The 23,047-nt window shown below is 38.5% G+C and overlaps 1 protein-coding gene across 5 annotated transcripts in view; it reads left to right on the forward strand.

Annotated features, from left to right (window-relative positions):
• Nucleotides 1–23,047, forward strand: part of LOC121323395 (anion exchange protein 3-like) — an 83,928-nt gene that overhangs the window by 38,498 nt on the left and 22,383 nt on the right. For all 5 annotated transcript variants that reach the window (XM_041264436.1, XM_041264438.1, XM_041264439.1 and 2 more), the window contains exons 3-9: nt 57–213; nt 1,364–1,614; nt 3,123–3,277; nt 9,588–9,811; nt 20,176–20,318; nt 21,725–21,905; nt 22,868–23,003. In XM_041264436.1, the coding sequence (XP_041120370.1) occupies nt 57–213; nt 1,364–1,614; nt 3,123–3,277; nt 9,588–9,811; nt 20,176–20,318; nt 21,725–21,905; nt 22,868–23,003 (1,247 nt within the window). The remainder of the gene's footprint in view (nt 1–56; nt 214–1,363; nt 1,615–3,122; nt 3,278–9,587; nt 9,812–20,175; nt 20,319–21,724; nt 21,906–22,867; nt 23,004–23,047) is intronic.

A 23,047-nucleotide genomic window follows, 5' to 3' on the forward strand; every position in this document is an offset into this window, starting at 1 on the left:
AAATGTCAACCTAACCCGTAGGTGTGGCATTCAGTGTGTGTGATTATGTTCTCCAGGTTCTTGCTGACATTGAGAAACGCTCCCCAAATGGACAAGAGGAAGAGGACTGGGAGAAAGCCCTTTCAGTGGAGAGATTTGGGGATCTCATTTCTGAAACCTCTTCACGGAACGCTGAGAAAACGGGGCGCAGCTACAACGAGAGGGACTTTGAGTGTAGGTACCACTGTCACCATAAGGGTCATCAGCTGGCTCTTCCCTCACATAAAAGCAACTGCAGTTTTCCTACTGTGAAAATGCATCACGTTGAGGAAAATGTTAAGATGAAAACTTTCATTTAATTGAACAATGTACAGGCTATACATTTTCTGTTAATTATTAACCAATTAGTATCTTAGCTTAAAATATCATTTTAATGTTCCTTATGAGCTTTTATCATCTGTATAAACTTTATATATATCATATATATATATATATATATATATATATATATATATATATATATATATATATATATATATATATATATATATATGCCCAGAGGTGGGGAGTAATATAAGCATATAGAGCGTCAGGACTGAGTTGGCTCCCCATTTTTACTGTCTATGCCTTGGTTGTGGCTTATAGGAGACTGTGTGGTCCAGTGGTTAAACAAACAGGCTTGTAATGAGGAAATACCCAGTTCAAATCCCACCTCACCCACTGACTCGTTGTATTACCTCAAGCAAGTCACTTAACCTCCTTGTGCTCTGTCTTTCGGGTGAGACATTCTTGTAAGTAACTGCAATCTTGTGAAGGTGGTCCAATATGAAAGGTGTTAAAAAATTTGTAAAAATTACTATTAGCTGCAACATGCATAGGCACTTAGAATTACTGTTCATTTTATTTCGTACTGCACATCACAAACAACAATATACAAAACAGTTAACAATAAACCATTAATATACCTGATATACGCTCCTTGCTCCTTACACTATTATGCTTGCCCATGCTTTAGTACTCTTATGATATGGCACAGTGTACGTAAGGGTTAGGACTGCTGCTCCTCACTGCACTACAGTCGACCCTACTGCCCATTATCCTGGTGAACTCAAGCAGACACCTGCACAGCCTGCCTTTGTCCGCCATAGGCCGGTAGCTCGACAACAACTGCTCGAGCTCCTGGGTGTAAAGAGGCAATTTATGTGGTCATGGAATCTGAGGATGGCCACAGACCTTCAGTCCTCCTGAGCCATTGTGTGGAATTGACTCTAAATTGGAAAGAAAATGGGGAGTAAAATAATTCAACAACATTTTTAAGAAAACCTGAGATGAGGCTAAACAGTGTAATTATCTGTGCTGTTCTTGTGTGTGTCCTGCTTCACAGATCACCGGCACACCTCCCATCACACTCACCACCCTCTCTCCACCCACCTCCCCCCCACCACGAGGTTCCGCAAGAAGGCGTTTCGCGTCGACCGCCGCAAGAAGAAGAAACGCAAGAAAAAGAAGATGTCCGTCCCGCCCTCCGACGTCACGCCAACCATCCAGGAAGTAGATGAGGAAGAGGAGGAGTCTGATGCAGAGGGGCGGAACCAGTGTGCCATGCCAACTCCACCCCTAGACGACAAACCAAAGGTAGATAACTTTACAGTCATTAAAGTAATGGGGATCTACATATAAAAATGATGCTGTAATTTAAATAACAATCATCTGGTGGACAAACAATTAACTTCTAATGTAGTTGCATTTCAGTTTCAATTTAAGCCAACATGATTCAGGAGTGTCACTAAAGGGCCTGTGGTGTAAGTAATCCTTCCAGTAATTAAGAGTGCTGCAGTATAATAAGTAGGGCCTTACCAAATACACAGACCATGAAATCTGGTCTCCCCTGTGAAATATGGTCATTTATGTACTTTTACCCTGTAGTAAAATTCCATGTAGTTATATGTACCATTACAGGTTCCTGATACTATTGTTAGCTTATTTCAATCTAAAAAAGAAAGCTCATCATGAACAGGGCAAGATTTATTGATTGACTCTTGACAACAGCCAATAACTGGGCTCTACCCACTAACTGGTAGTCATGGGCATCCGGGTCGGGTTTAGTATGACCTACGGATCTCAACAGGTAGTACCGTTAGGCTAGTCAAATTAGACCTGCATTTTAAAATAAGTGTCCAAAGTAAATTTAAAAAGTGCTACAATTATTACTTCAGCAGATCATGTAAAATAATTTAGAAGCCAAATATATGCCAAGTATTAGTATGAGCAGATAAATACATAAAAAAAACAAAGGAAGACAAAAAGATAAATACAATAAATATGTCAGTAATTTCAGAGACTTCACATTTATATTTTTTAGTCTCTGGATATATTGTCCAGCTACATACTCATCCCTATCTCGGTGCTGTCTGTCAATTCCATCAAACTCCATGGATTGAGTTTGTTGGTATTGCTGTGTCTAAATATAGACAGGTATTTACACCGCAGAGACAGGAAATGAAGAAAAACAGCATTTCAGAATATTTTTTGAGTTACTGCTGCATTAAACAAGGTTTATAACCAGAACAGTTTCTTTTTTTAAAATAATAACAGAAATGCAGCAATCCTCTAGATTTCAATTTTCTTTTAGTGTTTCTGCTTTGTTAGTCACATGCTTTTGTTAACTACGGGGTTTGAAATGTTTATATTTTGCCGTTTTTTAACTACATGTTCATACTTTGTTACACCACCATGACATTTAAGATTTAAATAGCTGAAATTTAACATTTTTAAAATGCTATGACAGTGAAATTTACAAAAATGTACAGTCCCTAATAATAAGCTCTGATGTAGTCCCATTTTTAAAAGTTTACTACAGTAATTGTGCAGTTTTACCATGGATTTCCACTGCATTTAACATAGTTTACCCTGGTTTGCCATGTTTTTTAATATGCTTGTCAGACAACTCTGGGCTTTTCAATGATCACCTATGCTTTACCATGATTTCACTGTGTTTTATTACACTTTGCCAAGTTTTTACTATTGTAAACATTTATAAAGGTCTAGCTGGTGGACTTATCACACGGACAACATAACAATTACAAGAAAAAAAGAGTCCTCAATACTAGCTTGTTACTGAATGTTTATTTTGTGGCCCACAGTTCAGCATTGGGAGGGAAGAAGACCTCAACCAGCCTTTGCCCTTCCAGAACTTTCACGTGGAGAATGAGTGCACCCCCACCCCCGAGTCTCCACCCTCCACCAGCACCCCTCTCATGAGCTGGGACCCCTCGGGACAGGGCGAGACTTTGAGCCGGTAAGTTTAAAATTCATCCCTCCTCGGGCAGTGTTTCTAATTTCTCCAGTCTTCAGGCAAGGCGTGACAGTACAGCAGTGAATGAATGGCACACCAATAATTGTCTGCACTGTATGTACTTTGGGCCTAGCAAAACCCATCAGCACAGCTGAGGCTTATTTATGCACTGCGATTGTAAATATAATCCCTACACAGACACTCACTGTCTTATAACTCCTCTGTGTGCTGCTTGACTTTTAATGTAGAAATTAGATGTAAGTCACTGATGTTACAGTTATTGTTTAATAATCATTGTTTTGATTGCATCATCGTATTCTTTGACAGTACCAAAATTCATTGTTGGCTCCGTAAGCCGCAGTATTGTTATATCTAGCCAAATAAATAATTTTGATGGTGACTGAAGTTGATGTTAATTCTAAACAGAACATGGAATTATGGATTGTGTAGTTCACAAGTCTAGTGTACTTAAAAACAACATAATTTGGGGGATTTTTTTGGGGCAGGTCTAGGAGATTCAGCTAATCCCTGTTTTTATGTGGTACCTTTTTTCCCATTAAAACATTCACAATTTAACTAAATATACAAAAATGGTTAAGACTAAACCCACGAAAGAGAAAAGCAATTCAACACATAGTTCGCCTTCCAGGTCTGAAAGTATAAACAGGAGCCATTCGCCCTTGCCACAAGGCTGTCACCTTAGCAGCTCATCACAGTCACTAGAGGACACGGCTGTGATTCTCACAGAGCTAAAAATAATTTGGCAAGAAATGTCTGCCTCATTTGATAAAATGGAAAGCTCAATAAATAAAATTAAAAGCATGCTGGAAAAAAAAGAAAAAAAAGTTTTTAGATTTTAAGAACATGACAAGAAATTCATCCTGCACGTCAAAGCTACTTTACTTAATGAAACAGAACAGTGATATACATGATAGAATTGAGGATCTTGATAACTGAAATAACATGCATATATTTGGGGTGTCGGAAGATGCAGATGGGAACGAGACTATATTGTTTATTGTAAAAATGCTGAGAGAGCTCTTGAACATAGACAGAGCAACTCAGATTGAAATCGAAAGAGCACATAGAACTGTAGCACCAAAGCCAAAGGGCCCCAATGCACATTATCGTGCTTTTGTTCTGCACCTTCTGAACTTTTAAACCAAGCAAAGCATTGTTCACCGGGCTAGTAAGAGAGGAGAACTAAAGTTCATGGATCTCATCTCAATATACCCAAATATTTCAGCTGAACTACTGCGAAAAAGAAAATAAAATGATGGCATTAAGAAAGCTCTTACAGCTAAAGGGATACGGTACTCTCTTCTGCACCCGGCCTGGCTGTGAATAACACATGAAGGGCAGACAGACTGCTTCAGCACCCCAGCAGAGGCAGACACATTCCTTGGAACCCTCAGAATCACGCTGCCGGACAGATCAGATGGCAGACTGAGCAAGAGATACATGGCGACAATGTGGGAAACTGTAATGACAAGAAGAAGTGAGAGACGCAGAGAACAGTCTATTGTAAGAAAAAAACTAACCACACTACACTGGCAACATTCTAGGACCACATTTTTTATTTTTTTATTATTATTATTATTTATTATTATTATTATTATTATTGTTATTATTAACAAGAAAAATAATTAAGAATATACCTTTATACACTGTGCTGCAACAAGACTTATTGGGACAGTTGAGAACATTCCCAGATAAGTACTTACCTTAACCCCTTTAATTTTGGTAGTAATGTTACAATAATTATACACCCTGTCTGAATGAATGCTTAAAATAAAGATAACGCCGGCTACATTTTAGGCATTTCTTTTCAGTGTAAATATTATAAATAGCTGCAATTATAGTATTATTTTTATTCTATTTTGTTTTTTCCAAGTGATTTTTACATGGGGACATAGCTATACATCGCTTATCTGATAAACAGGCTGTATATTGTTAATATTAAGTTGTGTGCATTTGGAATGCTGTCCTGAGTTCTAACACATAGCTTTAAGTTGTTATTATTATTATTATTATTATTATTATTATTACTTTATCGCTAGGGAGATATGGAAGCGTACAGCCTCCTTTTTCCTCAGCTAATGATTAATGCTGGTCCTGGAGTAATCCTCATCTGTATTGTAAAGCAGGGACCACCTAATTCCCAGGGATTGTCAGCCGCAAGTGTCCTTCCTTTATTGTCCATGTTAGATAGATCTCTCACCAAAAATGGAGATTTTCACTGTTACTTTAGTGTTGTTGTTTACTGTATATATATATTTTTTTGTTTGTTTGTTTGCAAGTTCGATTTTCTGAAAAAAGAGCAACCAATACTACTGTCTTATATGTGGAGTCATATGATAGTTCAGTATAAGGGTAGCAAGTGCGTGGTCAAGCTAGGTACACTATGTACTCAGTTATTTTGTCAATAACATGACATCAATCAAAATAATGACATACAATGTAAACAGGGTTAATCACCCTATCAAGCACAAAAATATCCTAACAGCTTAAACAGATGAACTGCCCTATAGCCCTACGCCAGATAGGAAGCGTATAAAACTTGACGTGACTGAGTGGGCCAGACGTATCACTCTTCACACCCCTCCTCCAAACGAAATGGAGTGTGTGTACTTATTCATTAAAGGCTAGCTTTTTCATTTAGAGATACAGCTACAAATTCAGAAGGAAGGTTCCTATTAATACGTGGTTCTTTACTCGGTCTAGAGCTCACTTCGGTTCATTTATATGCGCCAAATACGGATTCACCACAATTCAGTGAGAAAATGTTCTTGAAGTTGTAGGACAGACAAGCCCATGTACAATACTTGCTGGGGACTTTAATTGTACTCTATCCCCACACTTAGACAAATCCTCAAAGACAAATTCCCCGCTATCTAAAATGTCGAAAGCCATTGGAGATATTTACACCCCACTACTAAAGATTTTTCATTTTACTCTAAACCTCATTCTAGCTATACACGTATTGACTTTTTCCTTATTCCCCAGGCAATGATACAGCAAATAAAAAATTGTACAATTAATAACATAATTATCTTGGACTATGCCCCAGTGACATTATCGTTGAAACTAAGGGATCAGTCGCTCAGAGAACTCTCTTGGAGGTTTAATACCTCATTGATTGGCGAGTCTGATTTCCAGGTATTTATTAAATCTGAAATTAAACGATATATTGAACTTAATTTAGTGGATGGGGTCACACCAGCATTACTATATGAAAAACTGAAAAAATAGAAAAGCAAATTTCAAAATTAGAATTAAAACATAAAACCAAAGGAGATAAAAGTATTTAACTAACTGTATGAAAAGGGGAATTCAACTCACTCCTTACTTACAGAGCTGAGGGTTCTGCACGATTTGCACACAGTACATACTATACTGAGGGCGACTGACCGAGTAGACAACTTGCCTTTCAGCTCAAAAAGGATACAGCAGAACGATGTATACCAAAGGTGAAACTGCTTCAGACCCACAGGAGATAAATAGATTATTTGCTGTATTTTATGAAAAACTGTATGAAAACCCTAAGAAAACTACCCAGCAAACAGTTCCCTAGATCAAACAAAACTAACAGAACAAGAACAAGATATTTTAGATTCAACTATTATGCCTTTAGAAATAGAAACTGCCATTAAAAGTATGAAAAAATATGACATCCCCAGGTCCTGATGAATTTCCAGATACATTTTATAAAATATTCATGAAATAACACCATTATTAAAAGGAGTTATAGATTACACATACAAACTAGCAAAATCCCAGACACATGGTGTGATGCCACTATAACTAATTAAAAAACCTGGCAAAAATGTATTGGACTGTGTGTCATATAGACCAATCTCCCTAATTAACTTAAAAAATTCTAACAAAAATTTCAGCAAAAATAATTTAAATTAAAAACCAGACCAGACAGGTTTTATTACAGGTAGACATTCACCCAACAATGTTAGGCGACTATTAAATATAATTAACTACCCCAAAATTCACCATACAGAAGCCTTTGTACTGTCCCTTGATGCTGGGAAGGCATTTGACTGAGTTGATTGGAACTTTTTAATATCTACACTTCACAAATTCGGGTTTGGTGACCAATTTATAAAATGGATACAAATCATATGCTCAAGTCCCAGAACTTCAGTGTGCACCAATAATAACATTTCTCATTCATTTCCACTCCAAAGATTCAAGCAACAGGGTTTCCCACTTCCCCCTCGTTATTTGCCCTTAGTATAGAACCCCTGGCAGAGGCAGTAAGATGAAAATCTTAGGGGTTTGCGGATCGGTACAACAGAACACGAAATATCCATATACACCAAAGATTTTATTCTCTATTCCATTAAATATATTTTTTAAATAATTGAGGAATATGGTGTGACGTCTCTCTACTGAATAAATATGAACAGAACAGTAGCTATGATGGCTTTTGGGCCACTACCTATTAGGCATTAGGGAAAACTATCCCCTTTGATGGACTTCCTCAAGTATTTGCTTATCTAGGTGTTAATATAACTCCAAATTATGATAAAGTATATGCGGCTGACTTTCATACAATATTAGGTAAAATTTGTGAAGATATAGAACGATGGATGCCACTGCGTCTTTCATTAGCTGGTCGCATAACTTCAGTCAAAATGAACATCCTTCCACATCTTTTCCATCTATTCTCAATGCTTCCAGTTACAATCCCAGTCAAAGTCCTAACTCAGCTTGATCGGACTATATCCAAATTTATCTGGCAAAATAAAAAAGCATGTGTAAGTTACAAAACATTACAGCTACCAAAAACATCTGGAGGGCTTGGTCTTCTAACTGAAAGCTTGGCAGCACAACTCTATCATGTGACTGCCTGGAATAGACATCCTGAGGACTCATTATGGTTAGAAGTTGAACTGAATTGAAAAAAAGATTGTCAGTCAATACCATTAAATTACTTCCCATTTATAAATAACCCAAAATCAACAGATGGAACTAAAGACAACGCTGTTATAATGCATACACTTAGAACCTGGCAAGGAGTGGAGCGTCTTTATAAATTTTGCGGAAATTTCTGTAGACATTCACCTATATTTCTCAATCCAAGCTTTCTCCCAGCCCCAATGTCTCAGGGATTTAAGGAATGGGAAGATAGAGGAATCCTCAGAATTTCTCAGTTATTTAGGGGCCCAAATTTAAAATCATTTGAGGAACTACAAGCAGAATCTAACATTGTTAAAGTTAACTCTTTTGGCTATTTGCAGATCTGCTACAGAAAATGCAAGAGCCTATGACTCCTATTGAGATCACTGAATCACTTTATCAAACAAAAAAGACAGAGGTATCACTTCTAATTTGTCTTACACCTTTCTTAAAATGCAACCTGTAAATACATATAACCTCAGGATAGACTGGATGACTGATCTGAAGAAACTAGTATCAGGAGGTATGGGAGAATGTGTGGAAAATAGCCCACTCAGCCTCTACCTGTAATAGAACTAGAGAGTTTCACTTTAAACTAATTCATCGTTTTTTTTATACCTCCTGACAAACTTAATAAAATAAATAAAGAAATCACCTCCATCTGTTGGAGACAGTGTGGACACGTTACTCAAATCACTATTCTTCTGGACCCCCTATATGTGCTGCTTGGCCTTGCTCCTCCTAATACTTTAAACTTAAACACTAATAAACTGATTGGTTACCTCTTGGCTGCAGCTAGAAAATGCATAACAAAATGCTGGAATTCTGACCTGGTGCCCTCAACAGCCAGCCGTGTGGTTGGGACTTTGTGGGGAATTAGCTGATACGGAAAAAATTACAAACACACCACAAAATCGACAAGACAGATATCTGTCTCTGTGTCACAATTTTCACACTATTGCACTGAATTGGTGAAACAACCTCAGGGCTGATATAATGGGATTTGTTGAAGTAATTACCTTGAGGTGTACTACCTGCTGGGATATGTTTTAGAATTGAAAAAAATACACTCTGAATTGTTTTGTTTCACCCAAGATATCATTTATACTGATTACCTATGTATATGCTTTGTCATAACTTCAGAAATGTAACCCATGTTAAATTATTAATGTCAAAACTTCTATACTGATGTGTTGTGTTGCTCGTCAATAAATACTAAGTTTAAAAATTCAGGTCCATTTTCACCCAGTAATGATCTTTGAGTCGACTATTTGATCAATATACAGTAGTTACAAATAGTAACATTTTCTTCTGAGGGTAAAACACTTGTTTTGATATACCATAGTCCCTTTTGACTGACTGCCTTGTCACCCCTCTCCTGCCCTCCTCTCCCATTAAGGTTCTCACAGCTTCCCCAGGACACTCTGGACTTGCCCTCGAGGGGGTGGTTTAAAAAGAAACCCCTTCACAGACTGGCTGGGGGCCAGAGAGCCAGCTATGACCTGCGTGAGAGGATCTGCATCGGAAGCATGACCGCCATGGAGACGGCTGTTTATCAGAAAGTGCCCACAGACGAGGCCGAAGCACGGATGCTAGCCAGTGCAGATTTGGATGGCATGAAAAGTAAGGTTGACGTGAGAATGTGCTTTTATCTGTGCTGCGGTTCTGAAGCTGATCAAAATAATACATCACTTGCAACAATCAAGCAGCAATCATCGTTTTGTCAACATTCCAATACAGCTGTCTTCCCGGTGTCACCGTTGTGTCAAAATTGTGGGCACAGATGACATCCTGTGCATATAACACGTGACACAATTCTAAATTTATAAACATAAATATGGTTTAATAGTAGTTCCTGAGTACAATATTTGTTTTTGTGATTAACACTTAGAAAGTACAGTTTAAGGAGCGAGCTTCACTTTGTGGTCCTCTTTCCCAAATTGCAATAGGTGACATCTCTTAAAACAAAGAGAGACATCCTTTACTCTATGCTTTATAAAATTCCTTCATAAAATAAAATGCAGTTTTGTCAAATCTGTTGTCTGTTAGACTAGGATGTTAATTTAGTTCTACTCAGATCCTATGAGTTTAAAGTGGCTCAAGCTGAGGAAACAATTCCTTAAATCTTACCTGTTGTAGAGTGCCATTTTCTATATTAGTTTAACCTTATGTGCCCTGTGAGATTCAACAGCACAGTATCTGACACTACATTGTATGAGGTGATATTTCCTATAGTTCATATAGTTCTTAGTTTCTTTAATGTTGCCATTTTGTTTTTGTATCTGTTCTCGAAAGTGCTGTATTTGCTGTTGCTCGGCTTTGAATATTCTTTTGTCTTAAAAAGGGAATTCAGGAGGACTTTTACTTAAATAATTACTACAGAGCCAACAAGTGTATGAGGAAATAACTGATTCCAAGAAAAGGATGTTACACTAGCAAGGGAGACTGATGTCAAGTCTTTTGGTCTTTTTTTGTTTTTAAGTCCTTTTGTAAATAAAAAAAAGCCAGTTAAGTGCTCTTTGTTTTCCTGTCAATGGACTCTATGGAATATTTGTTTATTTACCATGTTGTTTTATCTCAGGATTTGGAATCACAATGAAAGTGAATGGCAGAGATATTTCACTTGTCAAATAATGCCTGCCAGCAGTATGCTTTTGAATGCTGTTATGCTCTGACAAAGTACAAAAATGCAGCGACATAATTGGTTTAAATGTACTCAGCATGAAATAATACTGTATACTGTACTGCAGCTGTAGTTTAACATAACTGAAGCTACATAAGGGTATAGTGACACTGGGTTTACAATAATAATAATAATAATAATCTTTATATAACACCTTTCACAGAGGACCACCATCACAAAGCGCTTTAGAAGATACAAGACTAGAGTGTGTGAACTGTGCATCAACTGCAGAGTTACTTACAACAACGTCTCACCCAAAAGACAGAGCACAAGGAGGTTAAGTGGCTTGCTCAGGATCACACAATGAGTCAATGGTTAAGCTGGGATTTGAACCAGAGGCCTCCTGGTTACAAGCCCATTTTTTTTAATCACTGGATCACACAGCCTCCTAACACAAAATGAGCACTTGGAATTGATCAGTGTAGTACCAGCATTTGCATTAGGAACAGCTTTAAAATGCCCTTTTCATAGTATTCCCATACAGCTTCTACTTAGTTACAGGTAATAAAATCAATTTCCTGACACTGATCGTTATGCAGTTGAACTTTTAATATTTGAAACTGTGCTGTAGCTGAACGACACAGAAACAACTTCATCTGAAAATGTGCTCTGTCCAGCACTTGCAACACATATATTCAAAATTAAAACCTTCATCAATAGACCTTCAAATTACACTTGTTTGGAATTTCAGAGCCATGAAATTGACTTTTTCTCTGCTGTCACAGACATTTGTGACAAAGAAGTTTAGTGGTTTTTTTTGCTTACAGCTAAATATGTCTATTCTGAAATGAAAGCTGGCATTTAGAATTACATAAAATAATGATTCTGATGTTGTGACCTGCCAATCAATATCAATTAAGAGGAAAACAGATGTCCATATTCATTAATTCCTCTTTGTACACAAACATGGCGAATTTGATTTGGCAGTCTTTTAACACAATCAGGGCAGGGCAGTTCAAGGATCTCTTGCAGAACTAAGCCACTAGCTGTGACACTGTACTGCAAATATGAATTCTTAAAGCTGTACTGCATCCCTGTCTGTTAAGGATGTTAACAGTTTAGAGTTTAAAACTAGCTAATGTTACCTAAATGCTTAACTGCTGTCAAAAATATGCTGGCTAAAAATATAGGACCCCGATTAGCACTAGTCTTGGACTGCTTTACCTAAAATAATAGTTAGGGGTCTGTGAAACCAGCCATTTGTGTTTATAGAGGTAAGTATACACTTTATTAAGTGAAAAGTGCCATTTGATTTCAACATTTCTTCACAGCCTCTTCCATATATAATTAGATGTTGTTCAGGTACAGTTCTTATACACAGATAGATGTCATTTTTAGTGACGGAGGGCCTTTTAAGTATTACTGGTCCAGGTTATCTTGTGCTGCAGATATATCAGAGATTATTTTCTGTTTTTTTTACTTCATGATATAGTGATTTCATCCCTTGACAGGATGATAGAAAGAAGAAAAACATGCTATACTGTATTTTCTATAAAAGACTGTCAGGTTAGTAGGAATATCAGACCGTGGGAATACAGTGAGGTGTTTCTATGGCATACATTTTTACATGCATCTTAAGAACAGAAGACGTTATTGCACTTAATGTAAATCTGTCATTTGAATATGCCTAACCACAATGCCTTGCTTGAATATTACTCTGACTTAAAGACCACTAATTTTCATATAATGCATCTTAGAAGTCAATATTAATAATATTGCATAACGCTTGAATCTGAGAAGTTATGGCCAAGAATTCTAGTTTCTTCTTTCATTTTTAATAGAGGTGTTGTAATTATATGTGGCAGTTTCTGAATGAAGCCACCCTTTTTTGTGTTTTGAAGTAATCTAAGCTGTTAAGTAATTTAAATGAAGTCTGTGAGTGTTTAATGAGGTTTAATCATTATGAGAACTACATGAATAGAGCTCACAAAGACAATCAAGTGATTTAATTCAGAAACTGGATTCATATTTGATGTGGGTTGTCGTGCACCATCCCATTTCAAGATCCCTTTAACGAAAATCTAACAATCCATTGACCAACTGAACCTGACTGGCTCTGGCTTAACCGAGGTGATTGAAATCCAATAGCATTGTACCCAGATATAATTAACAACTGTGGACTGATTGATTTTCTTCACCACAATCCTGGCCTGTGGCTTTATCTGCTTGTATCGTGATGTAGGCATTGAGCGCCCCACTGAGCTGAATTAGAAACTTTTGCTGGAACTGGGAATTGGATTTTTGTTGCCGATTGAGCTTTCTAATCTGATACTGCTATCCTTAGTTTTGGTAGGTTTTTTCACTCAGTGTGTTGAGCTATTGAGAGAGCAATATATTGTATAAGAACATAATTGGTCTTTATGGTCAGAGAAAAGATTGTAGTTCAGCAAATTGATGTTTAGCATTTTAATGGGTCTGTTGTTCACAGCCCGCTTTGCATGATATCATCATTTTTTAAAACCAAGGCAAACATAATTAGCAAGATTGCTATTGATTCCAGGCATGGACATATGACTCTCATTGCATGCAGTAGCAGTTTGATCCATTTCTGGTTTTAATAAGACACTGGGGCTAATCAAGCTCGTACTAAAACCTGGAATGCGTGAAACTGCAATGCAGTAAAATGCAACATTTCCACCCCTGGATTATTATTATTATTTTTTGATCTGCATAATGTTCTTGTTTAGAAACATGTCTGATTGTTACTGAGTCAAAGCAACAAGAGTTATCTTATGTGACAGTCCTTATAAAACTTGGCATGGTCAGTTTGCTTAGTAATTAGCAGTTTGCTGTGCATTCCCGTGTTTATTTTAGACATTTACTTTTTGCAGTTCCTAGACCAATCTGCAGTTGTCTTCTGGTTCAAAGCATGTTACTGTCTGAAAGCATGTCAGTTAATAGGGGAAGGAAAGGTTTGCCTAAGTTGCTTTGGTAGCGTTTGATTAGGTTTGAAAGGTTAATATTCAGTAGAAGGTAGAGCTGGTTGGTGAACCTCCACCTCGTGTAATTTGGGAAAAGTCTAAAAAGGACTGCTGTTCCATGGGTCAAATAAATACCCCAATCTGGTGTGTATTGTCCAGTGTGCTTCAGTTTGTAACAGTTTGGGATAAACCAAAGCTATTATGTATCTTCACCCCTGTATACCTCCCTGTGAACTAGCAGGGGCTTATCAGCCCCTTGTCTTTTCCAGGCACATATTATTTAATTCTTGTGATGTGCTGCTTGTGCTCGGTGGAGAGACAGTCAGAGCTACCAGTATTGTCACTTTCTTTTCAAAATTCACCATGGTTTGTGTGGATGAAGCATCCACCACAGACTTGAAATTAAGATATAAAATGAAGTAATTAAAACAATAAATACATAAAACTAACAGGGAATTATGGTCAGCCTGGACTGATGGGGTGACGTCATGGAAAGACATGATCAGCCCCAGGATTAAAAAAAACACCAGCAGCAAATAGATCAACTGGAACAAAAAACAAAACAGATCACTTTCTGCAAGCTCCCCTCCTAATGTTGGTCTCTGTGCTGATTTGAAAGCAGCTTTGGTTAGACGCCAACAACCTTCTGCTTTAGAGAAAATAGTTTTTACATTTGTACATTCACTTTGAGATCCCTATCTTATCTACAAAGAAAGCTTGTTGTTCATATAACTGAAAGGCTTCAGTCTTCTTGTTATAAACACAGACATCTCTTTCAGCTCTTACTGACGTTACACTTTGCCTTTAATGTTTAAGTGGATGGCGTCTCTCGCAAGGAACGGCTTTTGCAGAAAATAAGGAGAATCTCAAGCCAGCCAGCTTTGTTTCAGTTTACCATTCTCTAGGACAGCAGAGATTTTGTCATACTAGACACAATTTAATTACAGAGCATTCAGCAGGAGCTAAACTGGAAGATTATATTTAAAAACAAAAGCCTTGGGCATCAGACAGCCGAGGGAGCAATCAAGGAAAAGATTTTCTTTACATGTATAGAATTGAACAGGGTTTTGTTTAACTTGTGAATTTCAGTATTAGTTACCTCCTGAAGAATCATTCATGGGGTTTCAAGATTCGTTTGTTGTTTGCTGACATCGGCTTGCTATAATCCAAAAGAGGGCTTTGTAAAAGAAGCTTGAATGCTGGATGGTCCCGACAACCACTTGGAAGCTGGTGTTGTGGAGGTCCAGGAGAAGAAGATGGTCATTGAGGAGGAGCAGGAGGCCCTTCTGGAAGAGTGCAAGGGAAAGGGGGAAGGGGAGGGTGAGCAGCAGGGACTGCTTCAGCGTGGACGACTACGAGGATTTAGAAGAATTTGTCCTCGAATTTGAAGACTATGATCTTTTGGAATCTATCCAAACACACCTGGGTGGATACGATACTCCACCTGGTAAGTACGGTAGGATTTAGGAGAGTGTTTGTGTGCAGAACTGGCAATCTGCAATACATATTTAGTTTAGGCCCTTTTCTTTATATATCAGGTCTGTACTGAACATTTAAGGGCCATATTTATCAAAACAGCTGACTTTAAAACACAGGGAGTTACACGAAGCTTCTCATTTCTTTGTTACTAGTATTGTAAAATTAACAGCTGGATTTTTTTGACAGAGCAAATGGTGGTTGATAAATCTGAGCCTCGCTCTCAAGCTCAAATTATAGTATGAAGGTTTGTATGTAGCCATGAGTGACATTTTACTGAATTTCAAGCTCTGTAAATCAATATATCAAACCTACACCACTTGTTTCCTTGATAACTAATGCACCAGACTGTTACTATAAGTTTCAATACTAGTTAATTGTATAAGGGTCAAAACATATGTTCCATACAAAATATAAAAAATGGCTTGACTGTCGCCATTGCAGGACCCATTTTTGGGTGTGAGAACTGAAGAACAAAACTCCCATCTCATCACTTTAGATAGTAATGATTATATTTTAAGGTATTGCAAGATATTTGTTAAACAAGGTCTAAGTGGAGTGAAAAGAGTAACAACTACCCCAGCGCAGTGTGTTTATTAACCTCTCCCAATACTTGTTGGTGGACATTGTAATTTTAATCATGTCCAAAGCTGTGACACATAGGAGGTTCTGACAGTTCCCTGTATTGTAATGTTCACCTTTTACATATAGCTCTGACATTGCCTGTTGATTATGAAACGCACTATCCCATTGATTCTGTGAAAGACCACAGGGTGTGGATAACATGTGTCACAACTGTTCCATACCCTGGTGCTGTAGCAATCAAACAGTACCTAAATTAAATATTGTCCTTATATAGCCCTGGGTTTCCCTGTCAGACCCCCCAGCCTCGTCTGCACTTCCATTCTGCTCACATGTTTACATGGTTGGCAGGGGAATTCAAGACTGCATAAATTGCAGATTGCAGGCTCAGTTTTGTTTTGTCAATATAATGTATATCGTACATTCACTCAGGGGTTACCAAACTTTGCTGACTCAAGGCCCCCATGATATTAGGCATCCCAACCTAGGAACCCCTCCAACCAATGAATCCATAGAACTGTGGAATTTCACCTTAGTCAACCACCCCTTTTGTTGTACTGTAGCGTGGGCGTAGGAAATTATGACAAAAGTGCTAACAGTACATAATGGTAGTAATTGTTATACTCAGAAAATAAAACAAGCTACTATCAGCGGCGTACGTGGAAATAAATGTATCCCTTTGCCTGGGGATCGTTGCTTTGTCAGGTGTCGGGGTCACATCCGAATGTTATTTTTCTCATATAAAATCTCGTTTGCCAAGTTTCAGCTACAAGACTGCACAAAAGAGCTGGAGACATGCATCAAGATTATCTTTTATAAAGAGAATAATTATATATATTTTAAATATTAAACTATATATATTTTTCCAGAAATTAAATTTTTAAACCATGGGCTGGAAAAGAGTCTTCTTTACATTCATTCTACATTAATTTTTTCATGTTGTCCGAATCATGCTTTCAGCTTGATTGAAGAACTTCCTTCTTGTTAGGTCATGTTAGATTGTTCTTTTGATTTATAAGCACATTTTGATAATAAGTACAAAAATACCAAAGCCACAACTTATGCCATCTCTGTATGGCATATCAGTGCTCCTCTGTGCTGGCCTCTATGTTTTAGGATTCTTTCATTGAACTCCTTCACCTGCACCTGCCCTACAGTAAAAATGACTGTGTATGTGTGAAGTTAACTGCAAAGAAATTAGGGGCAGGATTTTGAAAAAACAGTGTTATTGTATAGAACTTGTGGTATACTAACAAGTGCTTTAGTAGCAAGTTATTTTCAAACTAAATGTGTTCATTAAATCAACCCGTTAATGCTTTGAAATTTTGTTAATGAACAAATCTTTGTTAAATTGTCTCAGGTCGCATAAATCACTTCCTGTCTCAACAACTTGATAAGGGCAACTCGTAAATCAAAATGCATGTTAACAAGATCAAGAAAAATGAATAGAAGCATAATTCGCTGTTATGGAAACTACGTAGCGTACAGGGAAACGGCTCTCGCAGCAGCCAAATGGAACAAAAACATATTGGGAATATCTATTTTGTGTATAATTTCTAAACTTCTAAAACTATGCATTTTGTCATTCTGAATGATTATCTGGCGTATGGGTAAAAATCACACGGCAAAAAAGAGAATGAAACCCCATTAGTCATTTGCCCTCATTCGGGCGGATATTTTGCCATAGCTTACTGTATACAACTCTTTTAATGTGCATTGCATGTGCAATTCTTTTAATGTGCATTGTGTGAAAGGCATTATATAAAATAAAGATTGATTGATTTTTATAATATATTTTTGATATACAAATATATGTAATTATAAGTTACTTTTGAAATTTGTGACTACCATTTTACCTCAAAGTACATTTCAACAAAGGGTTTGTTTAAATATTCACATTTTTGGCCCTTCACTAGTTTATATCATTCAGTCAGCGGTTTGGTAAACTGAATGTGTTTAATCTCATCACTGCCAAACTAAAAAACAAAATACTTACATTAAAGTATGACTAGGGACACCTCAATCTGTCACATAAAGCCCAAACTTTCAACAGTCAATCATGCGATAATAGTACTAAAAAGAAATTGAATTGATTAACAATCTGTGTAAATAGCTATTCGAAAAGAAATGATCTTAAGTAATGGAAGAACAGCGAAAGATACGACCATTCCCCGCTTGAGTAATGAAGATCGCATGGTTGCTGTCGGCATGATTGAAGGCGACCTGTCTGTGAGAGAAGTTGCCCGGAGAATGAGATGTTCTGCTTCAACAATCAGCAGACTATTCCAGAGAAACCAGGAAACAGGCTCTGTGAGGGACAGGCCACGTCCTGGAAGGCAGAGGGTCACCACATTGGCCCAGGTCCATCAAATCTGACTGAACCATCTGCGTAATTGTTTTCAGACTGCAGTGGCTACAGCACGAGAGGGTTTTTTCCACCAGTGAATGCTGTTTTGCCCTTGACACACCTGACAGTAGACAGCATGTGTGGAGACATTGTGGTGAATGTGCTGACTGTTGCGTTGTTGGAAGTGTGATGATGTGGGGAGGAATATCCTTTAAAACAGGAATGTCCTTGGTGCAGATTGAGGACAATCTTACTGCTCATTGATACATTGACGAAGTCCTTGAGACAAAAGTTTTTCCGTTCCTGCAAGCCAATCCGGAAGTGTTGATTTTCCAGCAGGACAATGCAAGATGACACAGTGCTAGGATTACAATTGCACGACTTCAAGAAAACAATGTCGAGGTCTTGTCTTGGCCAGCTTTTTCTCCTGGACCTGAGTCCAGTAGAACATCTGTGGGACCAAATCAACAGTGCCACCCACAAGAGACAACCGCAACCAGCTGCACAGGAAGAGGCAGAACATCCCACAGCAATATCTAGAGGCTGATCAGGTCTATGCGTGAACTCTGGGAGGTTATACCCGATACTAGCTTTGTGCTGTTTTCATTTTGACAGTGTGTCGCGTTTCATACTGAAAATGTATAATGATTCTCTGATTTTGTGGAAGGGTGGTAGGCAATTCACTGACATGGAGACAGAACTTTATTTGTAACACCGCTCAGGCGCACTAATTTATTTCAACCCTCAGAGGGTGCTGTTGTCCGTGGTTTGAGTACTGGCAACGGTAAACACCAATCCAGGTAAACAGTCCAATGCAAGTACACTTGCAGGTGCTCTGGAAATGATAACCACAAAGGACAAAAGGTGAAAGAAAAAGGGAAAATAAAACACAGTAATAAAACTACAAAATAAACGCTACTCGTACGGCCCGGGTCTCCTTCCTACGCTCATGCGTTCCTTCACTACCTTAACCAATAATCAGTGTCTGCCCAAGGTTTTCCCCGCTACAACAATAATCTTTTCGTTCTTTCTATTTTATTTATTTATTTATTTATTTATTTAATATTTTACATAAAGCGAGTAAGATTCTCCTCCGGCCGTGTCAGGTCCAGCTCGAAGTGGGTCCACCAGCTGGAGTAAAACAGCTTTTGTCGGCTCCCGGGCAGGAATCCTTTGGGGTCGTCATTTTATTCGTCATTTTTATCCCCCCCCCCCCCCCCCCCCCCCCCCCCCCAAGCCTGCCGGGGTCACTTAATAGAGAGGGGCAAAACCCACACACCCTCTTTTCCACCTCTCCTTGACGTGACTGACAGGCAGATTTTGTAGGGCTTCTGCCCTCTTCCCGGGGCACTATGAATACGTCCAGAGAGTCCGCACAGGTCTCCCGTTACAGATCTGTATTTTTGTTCACATTTTCTATGATTTTGTTTGATATCTATGTTTAAAATATTTGATTAAATCCATTAGAGTGTTGGATTTATTTTGTGCATCAGTATTTATATATATATATATATATATATATATATATATATATATATAGAGAGAGAGAGAGAGAGAGAGAGAGAGAGAGAGAGAGAGAGAGAGAGAGAGAGATTAAGAAAGCTGTTAGTAGGTACTGTTCATAATACTTTTCAGGCTTCGCCATTGGGTGGTTGCTATGTACTGATAATTCTAAATAGACTTTAGGCAGCTCACTAGGCAACTGCACTTTATGTAATTTGTGGTCCATTATCGCCCAGTAATACATGGAGTTAGCCATTTGTTCAGTGGAGTACCAAAGTTCTGAGGAATATGATTATTCCACCCTGAGGATATACAGCAGTGGGATCTGTTCATAAGTTTGTATGTCACACAAAGTTTTGCAAGTATATAGAGTATATCGTTTTTCATGTTACAGTTGGCTTAGTGACGAGGGAATTCTGTCTCGTGTACTAACTGTTCTGTTAGTACAACGGATCTGGTATGTGTCTCTTTCCAGGTCACAGGTTTGAGGACAACCCCGGGGTGCGGCGGCACTTGGTGAAGAAGCCGTCCCGCAGCCAGTTGACCCGAGCCAACCGAAAAACCTTGCCGCCCCCCTCCACCCTCAAAAAGAAGAAGACAGACAGGAAACCCCATGAGGTGCGCTGGGAAAAGGGTCGTTTCAAACAGCAGCTTGTCAGTTATTCAGCTTTGGTTCTTCAACTTATTTTTTTGCTACTGCTCAGTCAGTTTACCTGACTTTATTTTTCCTTTGACTTTTTGTCTGCCATGCTATTGACTCACTTCCGGCTGAGCAGGAATTAAGGACCCTACCTCACCCTATAAAACACAACTCTGGTGCACGATTTATTGTGGCCACAAGGTGGCACTGTTGCTATTAGCAATGGTACACATGACTAACAGATCACCTTCAGTGCACACACAGGCTCATAAAATAAAAATCAAAAACAGAAGGTACAAAGCGAAAATAAAACACTAGCAATCAAACTACAAAATAAAGGTGCTACACTCTGCAGCGTTATCCCGACCGTCGCTGTCCGTACAGACGGGGTCTTCATCCTATGCTCACATATTCTTATACTTTCCGGGGGTCTGTCCAGGTTTTTCCAGCTACTAAAAAAAAAAAAAAATGTTCTTTCTTTTTATTTTGTTTTGTTCTTGTTCCTCTCCGGCTGTGCTCAGTCTGGCAGCGGCGCTTCCGCTGGCTCGTTTTCCATCTTAAAGGGGCAGGTCTGAGGGAATAACAGAATTTTATTGCTGGGCTTATTTTATAAGCCCAGCAATCTCCCAAGGCCTGCCTCTCAGCCACTGAGAGAGAGAGAGAAAGCCAACACACCCTCTTCCCCACCTCTCCGTGTCACTGCCGTGACTGACAGGCGGATCTTACGAGGCTGCTACCCTCTTCCTGCAGCACCATGCATACGTCAGACAGTAAACACTGATCTCCCCTGTTACAAGGAGGTTCAGGGGTCCTAATTCTTGCTACACAGGAAATTAATTTATGGTGTTGTGGCAAAAGTCTGAGTTGAAAAGTATACATTTAAAACATCTAGTCCTTGATTTGATTATATGAAGTCCAAAATTACTGGGATTGACTGATTGTCTTTTACAAAAGAGCAGATAGAACCAACAGATTTCAGTATTTCTGCTTTGAGGAAATCAAGGCTGACAGGCAGGCATTTCTACAGCAGCAGTAAATTTAGCTAAACAGTGGAAACAAACTGGTAAGACAACAATCCAGGCATCCATCCTTAATAAAATCACTTAAGTAAAATAGTTATGGTGAGATATTACCACATCCCTAAAGCTGTTAAAACAATGCATTTATTTGGAATATGATTGTGATTAAATGAGATACAAGTAGCTGGGTTCAAGACACTAAAGAAAAAAACAACATTTATTTTATGAAGAAGCATGTTTTCTTACACTTTCACATAAAGTTGCTCCTGGTAGAACATTTCCACAGGGAAAACATTTGTTATGTTGCTGTACAGTGTAAAGCATGTCTCTCTGAGCCTAACTGAGCCTTGTTGCATCTTTCCTAGGTGTTTGTGGAACTGAATGAGCTGATCGTGGACAAGAACCAGGACATGCGCTGGAAGGAGACAGCGCGCTGGATCAAGTTTGAGGAGGATGTGGAAGAGGAGACCGATCGCTGGGGCAAACCCCACGTAGCCTCCCTCACCTTTCGGAGTCTGCTGGAGCTACGGAGAACCATCACACACGGTGAGTGAGTCATGAGGCTTTTGAATGAGAGTTTCGTCTGCATTAGACACAAAAAGGCACATAACTTTAAGAACGTATTAACTGCTTAAGGACTGTTTTTTGAAGAGTCTTTATAAATGTTTTCTACTGGAAAAACAGAGCTTTTGAAAAATGAGAATAAACCTTCTATAAAAAGTTGAAAAAGGGTTAATGAACTGGATTTAATTAATCCAAATGGACTAGAATATACCAGCTTTGTGGATACATGTAGGGTCCATTGACTGCTAAAGTATAAGGTACAAGATTCTGCTGAGAGAACTCCCAGAATTGTATAGTCTAGCCAAACGTTTCAGACAGGTGTTAATACAGGTATTTTTCAAATAAGAAAAAAAAAAAGTAGCAGTTACACTTCTCCAAAACCACAAGGTGGCACATGTAAATGGTCATTATTACTTTCCCCTGATTTGCAGCATTGTTTTTGCAGTATATGTGTTTAAAGCAATTATTTGAATTTTATATTTTCTTTCATTTAGTTTCGCTTAGCCAAAAATATGCAGTACTATATTCGAAATGTGCTTTTTTATTCTTAATATTTCGGCTTTAGAGAGACACTATCTGAGGCAGGAAGTAGGGTCATGAAGTTGGTCTGTTCCAAAGCTTGAGACAGGCACCTTACATGCCTTCAAGGTCATGCTGGGCCAGGAGACCACGAGTGTTGCATTTCAACTTGTTTGTTACAAAGCCACAAAGGGAAGCGCTGCATGTCAAATTAGAAATACAAACTGATAAAGTATCTGTTAGCCAATGAAAGAAGCAGACGGCAGTTTTATCTGTACTTTCTCAAAGTGAAAATTATGATGCATAATTAGTTCAAATGTAAAGTTTGACTTTCAGTCAGGGGCTTCTTCACAGCAGAATGTGTGTGTTGGCCCATCCCAGTGAAACAGTGTGAGGAAAGTGCTGTGTGTCCTCTCTACTCACAGGGGCGGTCCTGCTTGACCTGGAGCAGACCACGCTGCCTGGCATCGCTCACCTCGTGGTGGAGACCATGATCATTTCAGACCAGATCAAAGCAGAGGACCGGGCCAATGTGCTGAGAGCCCTGCTGCTCAAACACAGGTACACGGAGAAACATAGAGACTGCTGGGATAGCTTTCAGTGCC

Source organism: Polyodon spathula, chromosome 11, assembly GCF_017654505.1.
Source record: "Polyodon spathula isolate WHYD16114869_AA chromosome 11, ASM1765450v1, whole genome shotgun sequence".
NCBI classification, from domain to species: Eukaryota; Metazoa; Chordata; class Actinopteri; order Acipenseriformes; family Polyodontidae; genus Polyodon; species Polyodon spathula.